The 19,300-nt window shown below is 43.4% G+C and overlaps 1 protein-coding gene across 1 annotated transcript in view; it reads left to right on the plus strand.

Moving 5' to 3' along the window:
• The first annotated feature begins 1,285 nt into the window (after positions 1–1,285).
• Positions 1,286–19,300, plus strand: part of SLC22A7 (solute carrier family 22 member 7) — a 108,821-nt gene continuing 90,806 nt past the window's right edge. The window contains exons 1-3 of the mRNA XM_044291337.1: positions 1,286–1,559; positions 1,608–1,624; positions 10,291–10,394. Coding sequence (XP_044147272.1) covers positions 1,286–1,559; positions 1,608–1,624; positions 10,291–10,394 — 395 coding nt within the window. The remainder of the gene's footprint in view (positions 1,560–1,607; positions 1,625–10,290; positions 10,395–19,300) is intronic.

Here is a 19,300-nt window from a genome sequence, read left to right on the forward strand (position 1 = left end):
GGTTCCGGCTACTGATGAGGGCCTTTCACAGGGCACACCTGGATAAAGTTGGTCCAGGGTGTCCGGAGGTCACCCGTAGAAGGGGAAACACTGTCACGCCTTGCCCTGTGAATGTGCGGAGATCTGTCAGACTGACTGCACATGTCTGACTTCTTCGGTTGTTATGATTTGGGTTTGAGCTGGATCCATCTTCCCTCAGGTGTACTGGGTTTCATTGTTAGTCAGGCTATTTATCCCTCCTTCCCCCAGTGGCCTGTGCGGGTTATAGTTCTTTCCTGGGAGCTCTTGATTTGTGGTGGATCATCTGATCCAGCTCTGCTCAAGATAAGTCCTCTCCTTCATTTTTTATCTAGGCCTCTAGGGACACGCATGCTTCCTCCTGGTTTAAAGACGCAGGTTGCCTCTTCCCTTTTCCCTGCTGCTTAGGGTTTGCCCAGGGTGTTTAGATTTAGGCACGAGGGCATGTGCATATCCACCCTAAGGGTATGCATATGGGCACAGCAGGATAGAGGGTGTATTATAAAGATAGAGGGTGTATTATAATGACAGAGGAGTATATTATAAGGATAGAAGGTGCCCGATCTTTATTTGTGGACGCATCACATCATAACTCATGGTATTGGTGGATGCTCTACAATTGATAGGGATTTATTACCTTGCAAACTAATTTCTGGCAGAGATACCTCCTCCATATACCCCGCATCAAGTGATAGGGGTGGGAGAACATTCTGACCAGAACTGGTGCCAATTGTTGCATTTATAGCTATACAAGGGATAACACTTATTGTGATCATTATTTTACATAGGGATTCACTCTCGTTCCAATTTTTTAAGGTGCATCAATAAAGTTCAACATTTTAAAATATATACACATACAAACGTTCTATTGTTCAGTGATAAGTGTTTAGAGGTGAACGTAATCCAATTATATCTCAATCATCTCAATCAGTGAATTGTTAATTAAGCACGTGCATTCAGGAATGGCAGGTTTTCTAGCAGGAGGTATCAGTACTGAGAAATGGAGTGATGAAGCTAAGTTTTTTCAGATGCAGATTTGCCACCAGAGACTAGCACACTGAGTATATCAGGATTGTTTAAGCAACTTACAAGGATATGCAAGGATCATGTTAGAGGGTGGTGGGAGATCCAGACATTAGAGACCTATATCAGAAACAAAACAGTACCTAGAGGCCTTAGGATTCCTTTTCTACCAGCAGTAAGGATTAGAACCCCAGAATTTTATAAAAAGTGGGACACAGAATGGATTGATAGTTCACTGCATCTGATGACATTACTACTGGAGGGTGAAAAAACTGTGTACAACAAAAAGACACAGGCCCTCCAGGAGCAGAGAGCGGCAACTAACAAATTCTCAGGAAATTCGGATTTTGCCCGTAAGGAGTTGATCCTCCAACAGAATATTGAGCGCTTTACGGCGCAGCTCAAGGAGAGGAAACACACTCAGTTCCTTAGAGATACTACAGACTTTAAGGAGGGTCGTATTCTTGAATTTGGGGCTAGGACAACTAGGACATTAGAGGTGGAGACGGAGCTCGAGGGTGAGAGTACCACATATCCCCCTCAACAGTTCCCCATTTTCTCTTCAGGTAGAGGAAGGAGCAGGGTAAGAGGAGGTAGAATTAGGAGATCCCGTAATTGAGGGAGTTTTTTAGGGATCCCCCAGGGACCACCATCTTACGGCTTAAGGGACAGAAAACATCAATAAGGCAATCCTCTATGACAAATGTCTCTGATGTAGGTGCGGTGACAACTCAATATGTCAAATATACGGATGATTTACAAATCCTGAATCTCTCACAGCGATCCCTTAGTACATCCGAGATGCAGGAGCTTAAAAGGGGCCTTTCATTCATCCCTACATGTTCCTTTGAAGAATTTAGATGGGTGAAATACGTGACCCTATTTGTCAGGAAACGGAAATGGAAAAAATGATTCTCCACTCACGATAGACAACAATGCGTCGAGTTAGGGATTAATATCGATGAATTACCCGACGTGCGTTTGTTAGCAACAATGATGGAGGAGGGTGATAGGCAAGTAGGGGAGGGTCCTGAGGATAGAGGGTGTATTATAAGGATAGAGGGTATATTATAAGGATAGAGGGTGTATTATAAGGCTAGAGGGTGTATTATAAGGATAGAGGGTGTATTATAAGGATAAAGGGTATATTATAAGGATAGAGGGTGTATTATAAGGCTAGAGGGTGTATTATAAAGATAGAGGGTGTATTATAAGGCTAGAGGGTGTATTATAAGGATAGAGGGTGTATTATAAAGATAGAGGGTATATTATAAGGATAGAGGGTGTATTATAAGGATAGAGGGTGTATTATAAGGATAGAGGGTGTATTATAAGGCTAGAGGGTGTATTATAAAGATAGAGGGTGCATTAAAAGGATAGAGGGTGTATTATAAGGATAGAGCGGTGTATTATAAAGATAGAGGGTATATTATAAGGATAAAGGGTGTATTATACAGTAAGTATAGAGGGTGTATATAAAGATAGAGAGTGTATTATAAGGATAGAGGGTGTATTATAAGGACAGGGGGTGTATTATAAGGATAGAGGGTGTATTATAAGGATAGAGGGTGTATTATAAGGATAGAGGGTATATTATAAGGATAGAGGGTGTATTATAAGGCTAGAGGGTGTATTATAAAGATAGAGGGTGTATTATAAGGCTAGAGGGTGTATTATAAGGATAGAGGGTGTATTATAAAGATAGAGGGTATATTATAAGGATAGAGGGTGTATTATAAGGATAGAGGGTGTATTATAAGGATAGAGGGTGTATTATAAGGCTAGAGGGTGTATTATAAAGATAGAGGGTGCATTAAAAGGATAGAGGGTGTATTATAAGGATAGAGCGGTGTATTATAAAGATAGAGGGTATATTATAAGGATAAAGGGTGTATTATACAGTAAGTATAGAGGGTGTATTATAAAGATAGAGAGTGTATTATAAGGATAGAGGGTGTATTATAAGGACAGGGGGTGTATTATAAGGATAGAGGGTGTATTATAAGGCTAGAGGGTGTATTATAAGGATAGAGGGTGTATTATAAGGATAGAGAGTGTATTATAAGGATAGAGGGTGTATTATAAGATAGAGGGTGTATTATAAAGATAGAGGGTGCATTATAAGGATAGAGTGTGTATTATAAGGATAGATGGTGTATTATAAAGATAGAGGGTATATTATAAGGATAAAGGGTGTATTATAAGGATAGAGGGTGTATTATAAAGATAGAGAGTGTATTATAAAGATAGAGGGTATATTATAAGGATAAAGGGTGTATTATAAGGATAGAGGGTGTATTATAAAGCTAGAGGGTATATTATAAGGATAAAGGGTGTATTATAAGGATAGAGGGTGTATTATAAGGATAGAGGGTGTATTATAAGGATAGAGGGTGTATTATAAGGATAGAGGGTGTATTATAAGGATAGAGGGTATATTATAAGGATAGAGAGTGTATTATAAGGATAAAGGGTGTATTATAAGGCTAGAGGGTGTATTATAAGGACAGGGGATGTATTATAAGGATAAAGGGTGTATTATAAGGATAGAGGGTGTATTATAAGGATAGAGGGTGTATTATAAGGACAGGGGGTGTAATATAAAGATAGAGAGTGTATTATAAGGATAGAGGGTGTATTATAAGGATAGAGAGTGTATTATAAGGATAGAGCGGTGTATTATAAAGATAGAGGGTGTATTATAAAGATAGAGGGTGTATTATAAGGATATAGGGTGTATTATAAGGATAGAGGGTGTATTATAAAGATAGAGAGTGTATTATAAGGATATAGGGTGTATTGTAAGGATAGAGCGGTGTATTATAAAGATAGAGGGTGTATTATAAGGATAGAGGGTGTATTATAAGGATAGAGAGTGTATTATAAGGATAGAGGGTATGTTATAAGGATAGAGGGTGTATTATAAGGATAGAGCGGTGTATTATAAAGATAGAGGGTGTATTATAAGGATAAAGGGTGTATTATAAGTATAGAGGGTGTATTATAAAGATAGAGAGTGTATTATAAGGATATAGGGTGTATTGTAAGGATAGAGCGGTGTATTATAAAGATAGAGGGTGTATTATAAGGATAGAGAGTGTATTATAAGGATAGAGGGTATGTTATAAGGATAAAGGGTGTATTATAAGGATAGAGCGGTTGTATTATAAAGATAGAGGGTATATTATAAGGATAAAGGGTGTATTATAAGTATAGAGGGTGTATTATAAAGATAGAGAGTGTATTATAAGGATAGAGGGTGTATTATAAGGACAGGGGGTGTATTATAAGGATAGAGGGTGTATTATAAGGCTAGAGGGTGTATTATAAGGATAGAGGGTGTATTATAAGGATAGAGGGTGTATTATAAGGATAGAGGGTGTATTATAAGTATAGAGGGTGTATTATAAAGATAGAGAGTGTATTATAAGGATAGAGGGTGTATTATAAAGATAGAGGGTGTATTATAAAGATAGAGGGTGCATTATAAGGATAGAGTGTGTATTATAAGGGTAGATGGTGTATTATAAAGATAGAGGGTATATTATAAGGATAAAGGGTGTATTATAAGGATAGAGGGTGTATTATAAAGATAGAGAGTGTATTATAAAGATAGAGGGTGTATTATAAGGATAGAGGGTGTATTATAAAGATAGAGGGTGTATTATAAGGATAAAGGGTGTATTATAAGGATAGAGGGTGTATTATAAGGATAGAGGGTGTATTATAAGGATAGAGGGTGTATTATAAAGATAGAGAGTGTATTATAAGGATATAGGGTGTATTGTAAGGATAGAGCGGTGTATTATAAAGATAGAGGGTGTATTATAAAGATAGAGGGTGTATTATAAGGATAAAGGGTGTATTATAAGGATAGAGGGTGTATTATAAAGATAGAGAGTGTATTATAAGGATAGATGGTGTATTATAAAGATAGAGGGTATATTATAAGGATAAAGGGTGTATTATAAAGATAGAGGGTGTATTATAAAGATAGAGAGTGTATTATAAGGATAGAGGGTGTATTATAAGGATAGAGGGTGTATTATAAGGATAGAGGGTGTATTATAAGGATAGAGGGTGTATTATAAGGATAGAGGGTGTATTATAAAGATAGAGGGTGTATTATAAAGATAGAGGGTGTATTATAAGGATAGAGGGTGTTATAAAGATAGAGGGTATTATAAGGATAAAGGGTGTATTATAAGGATAGAGGGTGTATTATAAGAAATAGAGGGTGTATTATAAGGATAGAGGGTATATTATAAGGATAAAGGGTGTATATAAGGCTAGAGGGTGTATTAAGGACAGGGGGTGTATTATAATGGATAGAGGGTGTATTATAAGGATAAAGGCTGTATTATAAGGATAGAGGGTATATTATAAGGATAAAGGGTGTATTATAAGGATAGAGGGTGGTATTATAAAGATAGAGGGGTATTATAAGGATAGATGGGTATATAAGGACAGGGGGTTGTATTATAAGGATATAGGGTGTATTGTTAAGATAGAGCGGTGTATTATAAAGATAGAGGGTGTGTATTATAAGGATAGAGGTGTATTATAAGGGATAGGGGGTTTATTAAAAGATTGGGGGGGTATTATTAAGGATAGAGGGTGTATTATAAAGATAGAGAGTGTATTATAAGGATATAGGGTGTATTGTAAGGATAGAGCGGTGTATTATAAAGATAGAGGGTGGATTATAAGGATAGAGGGTGTATTATAAGGATAGAGGGTGTATTATAAGGATAGAGAGTGTATTATAAGGATAGAGGGTATGTTATAAGGATAAAGGGTGTATTATAAGGATAGAGGGTGTATTATAAGGATAGAGGGTATATTATAAGGATAGAGGGTGTATTATAAGGACAGGGGGTGTATTATAAAGATAGAGGGTGTATTATAAGTATAGAGGGTGTATTATAAGGATAAAGGGTGTATTATAAGGATAGAGGGTGTATTATAAAGATAGAGGGTGTATTATAAGTATAGAGGGTGTATTATAAGGATAAAGGGTGTATTATAAGGATAGAGGGTGTATTATAAGGATAAAGGGTGTATTATAAGGATAAAGGGTGTATTATAAGTATAGAGGGTGTATTATAAGGATAAAGGGTGTATTATAAAGATAGAGGGTGTATTATAAGTATAAAGGGTGTATTATAAGGATAGAGGGTGTATTATAAAGATAGAGAGTGTATTATAAGGATATAGGGTGTATTGTAAGGATAGAGCGGTGTATTATAAAGATAGAGGGTGTATTATAAGGATAGAGGGTGTATTATAAAGATAGAGGGTGTATTATAAGGATAGAGAGTGTATTATAAGGATAGAGGGTATGTTATAAGGATAAAGGGTGTATTATAAGGATAGAGGGTGAATTATAAGGATAGAGGGTGTATTATAAGGATAGAGGGTGTATTATAAGGATAGAGGGTGTATTATAAGGACAGGGGGTGTATTATAAAGATAGAGGGTGTATTATAAGGATAAAGGGTGTATTATAAGGATAGAGGGTGTATTATAAAGATAGAGGGTGTATTATAAGTATAGAGGGTGTATTATAAGGATAAAGGGTGTATTATAAGGATAAAGGGTGTATTATAAGGATAGAGGGTGAATTATAAGGATAGAGAGTGTATTATAAGGATAGAGGGTGTATTATAAGGACAGGGGGTGTATTATAAGGATAGAGGGTGTATTATAAGGATAGAATGTGTATTATAAGGATAGAGGGTGTATTATAAGGCTAGAGGGTGTATTATAAGGATAGAGGGTGTATTATAAAGATAGAGGGTGTATTATAAGGATAGAGGGGTGTATTATAAGGCTAGAGGGTGTATTATAAGGATAGAGGGTGTATTATAAGGATAGAGGGTGTATTATAAGGATAGAGGGTGTATTAAAAGGATAGAGGGTGTATTATAAGGATAGAGCGGTGTATTATAAAGATAGAGGGTATATTATAAGGATAAAGGGTTGTATTATAAGTATAGAGGGTGTATTATAAAGATAGAGAGTGTATTATAAGGATAGAGGGTGTATTATAAGGACAGGGGGTGTATTATAAGGATAGAGGGTGTATTATAAGGCTAGAGGGTGTATTATAAGGATAGAGGGTGTATTATAAGGATAGAGAGTGTATTATAAGGATAGAGGGTGTATTATAAGGATAGAGAGTGTATTATAAGGATAGAGGGTGTATTATAAAGATAGAGGGTGTATTATAAAGATAGAGGGTGCATTATAAGGATAGAGTGTGTATTATAAGGATAGATGGTGTATTATAAAGATAGAGGGTATATTATAAGGATAAAGGGTGTATTATAAGGATAGAGGGTGTATTATAAGAATAGAGGGTGTATTATAAGGATAGAGGGTATATTATAAGGATAAAGGGTGTATTATAAGGCTAGAGGGTGTATTATAAGGACAGGGGGTGTATTATAAGGATAGAGGGTGTATTATAAGGATAAAGGCTGTATTATAAGGATAGAGGGTATATTATAAGGATAAAGGGTGTATTATAAGGATAGAGGGTGTATTATAAAGATAGAGGGTGTATTATAAAGATAGAGAGTGTATTATAAGGATAGAGGGTGTATTATAAGGACAGGGGGTGTAATATAAAGATAGAGAGTGTATTATAAGGATAGAGGGTGTATTGTAAGGATAGAGCGGTGTATTATAAAGATAGAGGGTGTATTATAAGGATAGAGGGTGTATTATAAGGATAGAGGGTGTATTATAAGGATAGAGGGTGTATTATAAGGATAGAGGGGTATTATAAAGATAGAGAGGTATTATAAGGATAGAGGGTGTATATAAGGACAGGGGGGTATTGTAAGGATAGAGCGGTGTATTATAAAGATAGAGGGTGTATTATAAGGATAGAGGGTTATTTATAAGGATAGAGGGTGTATTATAAGGATAGAGAGTGTATTATAAGGATAGAGGGTAGTTATAAGGATAAAGGGTGTATTATAAGGATAGAGGGTGTATTATAAGGATAGAGGGTATATTAAGGATAGAGGTGTTATAAGTATAAAGGGTGTATTATAAGGATAGAGGGTGTATTATAAAGATAGAGAGGTATTATAAGGATAGAGGGTGTATATAAGGATAGAGGGTATGTTATAAGGATAAAGGGGTATTATAAGGATAGAGGGGTATTATAAGGATAGAGGGTATATTATAAGGAAGCGGGTGTATTATAAGGACAGGGGGGTAATTTAACGATAGAGGGTGTATTAAGTATACGAGGGTGTATTATAAGGATAAAGGGTGTATTATAAGGATAGAGGGTTGTATTATAAAGATAGAGGGTGTTCTTATAAGTATAGAGGGTGTATTATAAGGATAAAGGGTGTAATTATAAGGATAAAGGGTGTATTATAAGGATAGAGGGTGTATTATAGGATAGAGGGTGTATTATAAGATAGAGGGTGTATTATAAGTATAGAGGGTGTATCTAAGGATAAAGGAGTGTATTATAAGGCTAAAGGGTGTATTATAAGGATAGAGGGTGTATTATAAGGATAGAGGGTGTATTATAAGGATAGAGGGGTATTATAAGGACAGGGGGTGTATTATAAGGATTAGAGGGTGTATTATAAGGACAGGGGTGTATTATAAGGATAGAGGGTGTATTATAAGGATAAAGGGTGTATTATAAGGATAAAGGGTGTATTATAAGGATAGAGAGTGTATTATAAGGATAGAGGGTGTCTTTATAAGGACAGGGGGTGTATTATAAAGATAGAGCGTGTATATAAGTATAGAGGGTGTATTATAAGGATAGAGGGTGTATTATAAGGATAGAGGGTGTATTCTAAGGAACAGGGGGTGTATTATAAGATCGAGAGTGTATTATAAGTATAGGGAGTGTATTTATAAGGAGTAAAGGTGTATTATAAGGATAAGGGTGTATTTAAAGATAGCGCGGTGTATTATAATGGAATAGGTGGAGGGTGTTTGTATTATAAGGATAGAGGGTACTATAAGGATAGAGGGTGTATATAAAGATAGAGGGTGTATTATAAGGATAGCGGGTGTATTATAAGGATAGAGGGTGTATATAAGGATAGAGAGTGTATTATAAGGATAGAGGGTGTATTATAAGGATAGAGAGTGTATTATAAGGATAGAGGGTGTATTATAAGGACAGGGGGTGTATTATAAAGATAGAGAGTGTATTATAAGGATAGAGGGTGTATTATAAGGACAGGGGGTGTATTATAAGGATAGAGGGTGTATTATAAGGATAGAGAGTGTATATAAGGATAGAGGGTGTATTATAAGGATAGAGGGTGTATATAGGATAGAGGGTGTATTATAAGGCTAGAGGGTGTATTATAGGATAGAGGGGTATTATAAGGATAGAGGGATATTATAAATATAAAGGGTGTTATAAGGATAGAGGGGTTTATAAGGATAGAGGGTGTATTATAAGGATAGAGGGTGTATTATAAGGCTAGAGGGTGTATTATAAGGATAGAGGGTGATTATAAGGATAGAGGGTATATTATAAATATAAAGGGTGTATATAAGGATAGAGGGTGTATTATAAGGATAGAGGGGGTATTATAAGATAGAGAGTGATATAAGGATAGAGGGTGTATTATAGGATAGAGGGTGTATTATAAGGATAGAGGGTGTATATAAGGATAGAGGGTGTATTTATATAAAGATAGAGGGTGTATTATAAGGATAGAGGGTGTATTATAAGGATAGAGGGTGTATTATAAAGATAGAGAGTGTATTATAAGGACAGGGGGTGTATTATAAAGATAGAGAGTGTATATAAGGACAGAGCAGTGTATTATAAGGATAGAGGGTGTATTATAAAGATAGAGAGTGTATTATAAGGACAGGGGGTGTATTATAAAGATAGAGGGTGTATTATAAGGACAGAGCAGTGTATTATAAGGATAGAGAGTGTATTATAAAGATAGAGAGTGTATTATAAGGATAGAGGGTGTATTATAAAGATAGAGAGTGTATTATAAGGACAGGGGGTGTATTATAAGGACAGGGGGTGTATTATAAGGACAGGGGGTGTATTATAAGGACAGCGGGTGTATTATAAGGATAGGGGGTGTATTATAAGGATAGAGGGGGTATTATTTGGTTAGTGGGGGGGTTATGGACTTTTTGGCAGTAGGAATAACTTAGGGGCATGAATTAACCATTGGTTTCCATGTTCTGACATTATCATTAGTAATTAACCCCTTCTCTATTACACAGTGGGATCTGGTCTGTGAGAGGAAAGGGTTAAACCACCTGCTGGCCACCTTCTTTTTTATCGGAGTGATGCTGGGGGCAGTTGTCTTTGGATACCTATCTGACAGGTGAGTGGATGATGAGGGTGGTGAGTACCCGTCAGAAATGAGCGGCTCTGCGGGGGCTGATCCCGGCCCCTCATCATGCAGCAGAGGGCCCCTTGGCATAACCGGTGTGTGGCCCTTTGTCCCTCTGATATTGTTATACATGATGTCCGGCTGTGAGAGTCCAGCCCCCCCTGCAGGGATAGTCCAGTAGTGCAGGTCCTAGTCCTTTCAGGTATGACCTCGGTGGAGAGGACTCTAGCCTCCTCCTGAGCCTCTAATGGTCCTGGTCTGTATAAAGCTGCTATCGGACATCTTCACTTTAGAGGATGGGGTTCTGGTCTCCTGACCTGGACATGAACAAGGTTATGAGCCAATCATAGAATGTGCCTACTCCTAACAATAATTCTGATATATGGATAGCTTTATTACCACATCCATGGTGATCTCGGGCACTGAGGGGTTAAAGACCACACCTATGGTGGTATATAGCCATGAACTGTTACTGACCACTTTCCTGGTCTAGGGCAGTGAGAGATTAATCTGGTAGACCGGACCAGGACAGAGGCAACAACACGTTCTTTGGATCCAACACTTCAGTGTTTTATTCACACTTTAGGCAAGTGACAAAACAAGCAAAGTGTCACCTCGCGGTGTTGGTGGCAATTCACACCGTGCAGCAATTCTGCCTCAGAGTCCTTGACCATAGCAGCACCAACCTGTTTTAAAACCAAACAGGTAGCAAGCCTTCATCCAGACACAAGGCTCCCAGATCCCAACACAGAGACATGGCTTCTGAGCCCCGCTGCTTATTTAAGGACAGCCAGTTGCTGCCAAAACCCGGACCGGCACTTAAAATCCGGTCCAGTATTTGACCTCACCTGGCTGTAAATCAGCCCAGCAGCACATGCTGGGAGGAAAATACCTGTTTTCCCGGACCAAACCTCTCGCTGTGTCACAAGGGGTTCTCCGACTCCAGAAGATGGCAAATATCACGTAGCTGCAGGGTAATTCCAGGCACTTATTAATGGATTGTGATTCTCCATGTTGCCTCCTTTGCTGGCTGGATTCATTTTTCCATCACATTACACTTATCTCGTTTCCATGGTTACGACCATCCTATAATCCAGCATCGGTGGTCGTGTTTGCACATTATAGAAAAAGGCACCTCTCTCTATGGTGGTCGGGACCGTGGGAGTGCGCATAGGCTGGCGCATTTACGATAGTGTGTAAGCATAACCACAGCTACTGGATTACAAGGTGGTTGCAACTAGACATGAGTGAATTTCTCCAAAATTCGATTCGGACGGTTTGGCGAATTTTCCCAAAAGATTTGAGTCGATCCGAATTTATTTGTGATGAATCGCATTAAAAAAACAGCTATTCCCTGTCTGCAGAGAGCCTGTATAGTGGTGTAGATCACTGTGCCTGTATAGCGGTGTAGAGCACTGTGCCTGTATAGCGGTGTAGAACACTGTGCCTGTATAGCGGTGTAGAGCACTGTGCCTGTATAGCGGTGTAGAGCACTGTGCCTGTATAGCGGTGTAGAACACTGTGCCTGTATAGCGGTGTAGAGCACTGTGCCTGTATAGCGGTGTAGAACACTGTGCCTGTATAGCGGTGTAGAGCACTGTGCCTGTATAGCGGTGTAGAACACTGTGCCTGTATAGCGGTGTAGAGCACTGTGCCTGTATAGCGGTGTAGAACACTGTGCCTGTATAGCGGTGTAGAGCACTGTGCCTGTGTAGCGGTGTAGAACACTGTGCCTGTATAGCGGTGTAGAACACTGTGCCTGTATAGCGGTGTAGAACACTGTGCCTGTATAGCGGTGTAGAACACTGTGCCTGTATAGCGGTGTAGAACACTGTGCCTGTATAGCGGTGTAGAACACTGTGCCTGTATAGCGGTGTAGAACACTGTGCCTGTATAGCGGTGTAGAACACTGTGCCTGTATAGCGGTGTAGAGCACTGTGCCTGTAATGCGGTGTAGAACACTGTGCCTATATAGCGGTGTAGAACACTGTGCCTGTATAGCGGTGTAGAGCACCGTGCCTGTATAGCGGTGTAGAACACTGTGCCTGTATAGCGGTGTAGAACACTGTGCCTGTATAGTGGTGTAGAACACTGTGCCTGTATAGCGGTGTAGAACACTGTGCCTGTATAGTGGTGTATAGAGTTGAGCGAACACCTGGATGTTCGGGTTCGAGAAGTTCGGCCAAACTTCCCGGAAATGTTCGGGTTCGAGATCCGAACCCGATCTGAACTTCGTCCCAAACCCGAACCCCATTGAAGTCAATGGGGACCCGAACTTTTCGGCACTAAAACGGCTGTAAAACAGCCCAGGAAAGGGCTAGAGGGCTGCAAAAGGCAGCAACATGTAGGTAAATCCCCTGCAAACAAATGTGGATAGGGAAATGAATTAAAATGAAAATTAAATAAATAAAAATTAACCAAAATCAATTGGAGAGAGGTCCCATAGCAGAGAATCTGGCTTCCCGTCACCCACCACTGGAACAGTCCATTCTCAGATATTTAGGCCTAGCACACAGGCAGAGGAGAGAGGTCCCGTAACAGACAATCTGGCTTCATGTCAGCAGAGAATTAGTCTGCATGTCATAGCAGAGAATCAGGCTTCACGTCAGCCACCACTGCAACAGTCCATTGGCATATATTTAGGCCCCGGCACCCAGACAGAGGAGAGGTTCATTCAACTTTGGGTAGCCTCGCAATATAATGGTAAAATGAAAATAAAAATAGGATTGAATGAGGAAGTGCCCTGGAGTCCAATAATATATGGTTAAGGGGAGGTAGTTAATGTCTAATCTGCACAAGGGACGGACAGGTCCTGTGGGATCCATGCCTGGTTCATTTTTATGAACGTCAGCTTGTCCACATTGGCTGTAGACAGGCGGCTGCGTTTGTCTGTAATGACGCCCCCTGCCGTGCTGAATACACGTTCAGACAAAACGCTGGCCGCCGGGCAGGCCAGCACCTCCAAGGCATAAAAGGCTAGCTCTGGCCACGTGGACAATTTAGAGACCCAGAAGTTGAATGGGGCCGAACCATCAGTCAGTACGTGGAGGGGTGTGCACACGTACTGTTCCACCATGTTAGTGAAATGTTGCCTCCTGCTAACACGTTGCGTATCAGGTGGTGGTGCAGTTAGCTGTGGCGTGTTGACAAAAGTTTTCCACATCTCTGCCATGCTAACCCTGCCCTCAGAGGAGCTGGCCGTGACACAGCTGCCTTGGCGACCTCTTGCTCCTCCTCTGCCTTGGCCTTGGGCTTCCACTTGTTCCCCTGTGACATTTGGGAATGCTCTCAGTAGCGCGTCTACCAACGTGCGCTTGTACTCGCGCATCTTCCTATCACGCTCCAGTGAAGGAAGTAAGGTGGGCACATTGTCTTTGTAGCGTGGATCCAGCAGGGTGGCAACCCAGTAGTCCGCACATGTGTGGTCCGACCCAGTAGTCCGACTCTGCTGTCGTTGCGCAGGCACTGCAGCATGTAGTCGCTCATGTGTGCCAGGCTGCCCAGGGGTAAGGACAAGCTGTCCTCTGTGGGAGGCGTATCGTCATCGTCCTGCCTTTCCCCCCAGCCACGCACCAGTGATGGGCCCGAGCTGCGTTGGGTGCCACCCCGCTGTGACCATGCTTCATCCTCATCCTCCTCCACCTCCTCCTCATCCTCGTCCTCCTCGTCCTCCAGTAGTGGGCCCTGTCTGGCCACATTTGTACCTGGCCTCTGCTGTTGCCAAAAACCTCCCTCTGAGTCACTTCGAAGAGACTGGCCTGAAAGTGCTAAAAATGACCCCTCTTCCTCCTCCTCCTCCTCCTCCTCCTCCTCCTCCTCCTGGGCCACCTCCTCTTGCATCATCGCCCTAAGTGTTTTCTCAAGGAGACATAGAAAGTAACGCTGATAACGGCGTCATCGCCACTGGCCATGTTGGTGGAGTACTCGAAACAGCGCAACAGGGCACACAGGTCTCGCATGGAGGCCCAGTCATTGGTGGTGAAGTGGTGCTGTTCTGTAGTGCGACTGACCCGTGCGTGCTGCAGCTGAAACTCCACTATGGCCTGCTGCTGCTCGCACAGTCTGTCCAGCATGTGCAAGGTGGAGTTCCACCTAGTGGGCACGTCGCATATGAGGCGGTGAGCGGGAAGGCCGAAGTTACGCTGTAGCGCAGACAGGCGAGCAGCAGCAGGATGTGAACGCCGGAAGCGCGAACAGACGGCCCGCACTTTATGCAGCAGCTCTGACATGTCGGGGTAGTTGTGAATGAACTTCTGCACCACCAAATTCAGCACATGCGCCAAGCAAGGGATGTGCGTCAAACCGGCTAGTCCCAGAGCTGCAACGAGATTTCGCCCATTATCACACACCACCAGGCCGGGCTTGAGGCTCACCGGCAGCAACCACTCGTCGGTCTGTTGTTCTATACCCTGCCACAACTCCTGTGCGGTGTGGGGCCTGTCCCCCAAACATATGAGTTTCAGAATGGCCTGCTGACGTTTACCCCGGGCTGTGCTGAAGTTGGTGGTGAAGGTGTGTGGCTGACTGGATGAGCAGGTGGAAGAAGAGGAGGAGGAAGCTGAGAAGGAGGAGGTGGCAACAGGAGGCAAAGAATGATGCCCTGCGATCCTTGGCGGCGGAAGGACGTGCGCCAAACAGCTCTCCGCCTGGGGCCCAGCTGCCACTACATTTACCCAGTGTGCAGTTAGGGAGATATAGCGTCCCTGGCCGTGCTTACTGGTCCACGTATCTGTGGTTAGGTGGACCTTGCCACAGATGGCGTTGCGCAGTGCACACTTGATTTTATCGGATACTTGGTTGTGCAGGGAAGGCACGGCTCTCTTGGAGAAGTAGTGGCGGCTGGGAACAACATACTGTGGGACAGCAAGCGACATGAGCTGTTTGAAGCTGTCTGTGTCCACCAGCCTAAATGACAGCATTTCATAGGCCAGTAGTTTAGAAATGCTGGCATTCAGGGCCAGGGATCGAGGGTGGCTAGGTGGGAATTTACGCTTTCTCTCAAATGTTTGTGAGATGGAGAGCTGAACGCTGGCGTGTGACATGGTTGAGACGCTTGGTGACGGAGGTGGTGTTGGTGGTACATCCCCTGTTTGCTGGGCGGCAGGTGCCAACGTTCCTCCAGAGGCAGAGGAAGAGGCCGAGGCGGCAGCAGCAGAATAGGCCGAGGCGGCAGCAGCAGAAGAGGCCGAGGCGGCAGCAGCAGAAGAGGTAGCAGGGGGAGCAGCAGAAGAGGCCGAGGCGGCAGCAGCAGAAGAGGCCGAGGCGGCAGCAGCAGAAGAGGTAGCAGGGGGAGCAGCAGAAGAGGCCGAGGCGGCAGCAGCAGAAGAGGCCGAGGCGGCAGCAGCAGAAGAGGCCGAGGCGGCAGCAGCAGAAGAGGCCGAGGCGGCAGCAGCAGAAGAGGCCGAGGCGGCAGCAGCAGCAGAAGAGGCCGAGGCGGCAGCAGCAGAAGAGGCCGAGGCGGCAGCAGCAGCAGAGGTAGCAGGGGGAGCCTGAGTGACTTCCTTGGTTTTAAGGTGTTTACTCCACTGCAGTCCATGCTTTGCATGCAGGCGCCTGGTCATGCAGGTTGTGCTCAGGTTCAGAACGTTAATGCCTCGCTTCAGGCTCTGATGGCACAGCGTGCAAACCACTCGGGTCTTGTCGTCAGCACATTGTTTGAAGAAGTGCCATGCCAGGGAACTCCTTGAAGCTGCCTTTGGGGTGCTCGGTCCCAGATGGCGGCGGTCAGTAGCAGGCGGAGTCTCTTGGCGGCGGGTGTTCTGCTTTTGCCCACTGCTCCCTCTTTTGCTACGCTGTTGGCTCGGTCTCACCACTGCCTCTTCCTCCGAACTGTGAAAGTCAGTGGCACGACCTTCATTCCATGTGGGGTCTAGGACCTCATCGTCCCCTGCATCGTCTTCCACCCAGTCTTGATCCCTGACCTCCTGTTCAGTCTGCACACTGCAGAAAGTCGCAGCAGTTGGCACCTGTTTTTCGTCATCATCAGAGACATGCTGAGGTGGTATTCCCATGTCCTCATCATCAGGAAACATAAGTGGTTGTGCGTCAGTGCATTCTATGTCTTCCACCGCTGGGGAAGGGCTAGGTGGATGCCCTTGGGAAACCCTGCCAGCGGAGTCTTCAAACAGCATAAGAGACTGCTGCATAACTTGAGGCTGAGACAGTTTCCCTGGTATGCATGGGGGTGATGTGACAGACTGATGGGCTTGGTTTTCAGGCGCCATCTGTGCGCTTTCTGCAGAAGACTGGGTGGGAGATAATGTGAACGTGCTGGATCCACTGTCGGCCACCCAATTGACTAATGCCTGTACCTGCTCAGGCCTTACCATCCTTAGAACGGCATTGGGCCCCACCAAATATCGCTGTAAATTCTGGCGGCTACTGGGACCTGAGGTAGTTGGTTCACTAGGACGTGTGGCTGTGGCAGAACGGCCACGTCCTCTCCCAGCACCAGAGGGTCCACTAACACCACCACGACCATGTCCATGTCCGCGTCCCTTACTAGATGTTTTCCTCATTGTTATCGTTCACCACAACAACAAAAATATTATTTGGCCCAATGTATTGAATTCAAATTCAGCGGGATATAAATTTGAGGCCTAGTATTTAGGCGCTGGGTGAGCGGTATGGATTTAGTGACAGAATTAGACTTGGAAATGCACAGAAGCGTGTGTGTGTGAAGTTATTCTGAATGACCCAATGTGCACCTTGAATATTATATACCCTTTTAGGGATAGATTTCAAATAGCTCTGATACAGCAGAAACCACTAAATTATGAAATTGCTAAATTGGGAATTGTATTTCAACCCAGAACAAAAAATGTGCTTTGACGGACACTAAATAACTTTCCCAGCTACAACAGGACAGCGGTAACGAGAGATTTAGCGGGATATAAATTTGAGGCCTAGTATTTAGGCGCTGGGTGACCGGTATGGATTTAGTGACAGAATTAGACTGGGATATGGCCAAAAAATAACCACACTATTGAGGGTTAAATGCACTTGGTGACGGGCGCAGCTTGCCCCTGATGTAGTATATGGCCAAAAAATGAACAGACTATTGCTGGTTAAATGCACTTGGTGTGACAGCTTCACCCTGATGTAGGCTTTAGCCAAAAAACAACCACACCATTGAGGGTTAAATGCACTTGGTGGCAGCTTGTGCTGGCGCACCACAAGACACAAAATGGCCGCCGATCACCCCAGAAAAAAGTGACTGACAAACGCTCTGGGCAGCCTAAAAACAGTGAGCAATTGAGTATCAGCAGCTCAATGATCCACAGCTGCAGATCGATCAATAATCAAGTCCTTTGGAGGAGTTAATCTGCCTAATCTCGCCCTACTGTCGCAGCCGCAACCTCTCCCTACACTGATCAGAGCAGAGTGACGGGCGGCGCTATGTGACTCCAGCTTAAATAGAGGCGGGGTCACATGGTGCTCTGGCCAATCACAGCCATGCCAATAGTAGGCATGGCTGTGACGGCCTCTTGGGGCAAGTAGTATGACGCTTGTTGATTGGCTGCTTTGCAGCCTTTCAAAAAGCGCCAAGAAAGCGACGAACACCGAACCCGAACCCGGACTTTTACGAAACCCGAACTATACAGTTCGAGTTTGCTCATCCCTAGTGGTGTAGAACACTGTGCCTGTATAGCGGTGCAGAATAATGTGCCTGTATAGCGGTGTAGAACACTGTGCCTGTATAGGGGTGTAGAACACTGAGCCTGTATAGCGGTGTAGAACACTGTGCCTGTATAGCGGTGTAGAACACTGTGCCTGTATAGCGGTGTAGAACACTGTGCCTGTATAGCGGTGTAGAACACTGTGCCTGTATAGCGGTGTAGAACACTGTGCCTGTATAGGGGTGTAGAACACTGAGCCTGTATAGCGGTGTAGAACACTGTGCCTGTATAGCGGTGTAGAACACTGTGCCTGTATAGCGGTGTAGAACACTGTGCCTGTATAGCGGTGTAGAGCACTGTGCCTGTATAGTGGTGTAGAGCACTGTGCCTGTATAGCGGTGTAGAGCACTGTGCCTGTATAGTGGTGTAGAGCACTGTGCCTGTATAGTGGTGTAGAACACTGTGCCTGTATAGCGGTGTAGAGCACTGTGCCTGTATAGTGGTGTAGAACACTGTGCCTGTATAGCGGTGTAGAACACTGTGCCTGTATAGTGGTGTAGAACACTGTGCCTGTATAGTGGTGTAGAGCACTGTGCCTGTATAGTGGTGTAGAGCACTGTGCCTGTATAGCGGTGTAGAGCACTGTGCCTGTATAGCGGTGTAGTACACTGTGCCTGTATAGCGGTGTAGAACACTGTGCCTGTATAGCGGTGTAGAACACTGTGCCTGTATAGCGGTGTAGAGCACTGTGCCTGTATAGCGGTGTAGAACACTGTGCCTGTATAGCGGTATAGAACACTGTGCCTGTATAGCGGTGTAGAACACTGTGCCTGTATAGGGGTATAGAACACTGTGCCTGTATAGCGGTGTAGAGCACTGTGCCTGTATAGCGGTGTAGAGCACTGTGCCTGTATAGCAGTGTAGAACACTGTGCCTGTATAGCGGTGTAGAGCACTGTGCCTGTATAGCGGTGTAGAACACTGTGCCTGTATAGCGGTGTAGAACACTGTGCCTGTATAGCGGTGTAGAGCACTGTGCCTGTATAGCGGTGTAGAGCACTGTGCCTGTATAGCGGTGTAGAACACTGTGCCTGTATAGCGGTGTAGAGCACTGTGCCTGTATAGCGGTGTAGAGCACTGTGCCTGTATAGCGGTGTAGAACACTGTGCCTGTATAGCGGTGTAGAACACTGTACCTGTATAGCGGTGTAGAGCACTGTGCCTGTATAGCGGTGTAGAACACTGTACCTGTATAGCGGTGTAGAGCACTGTGCCTGTAT

The sequence above is a fragment of the Bufo gargarizans genome, chromosome 4 (assembly GCF_014858855.1).
Source record: "Bufo gargarizans isolate SCDJY-AF-19 chromosome 4, ASM1485885v1, whole genome shotgun sequence".
Classification (NCBI taxonomy): Eukaryota; Metazoa; Chordata; class Amphibia; order Anura; family Bufonidae; genus Bufo; species Bufo gargarizans.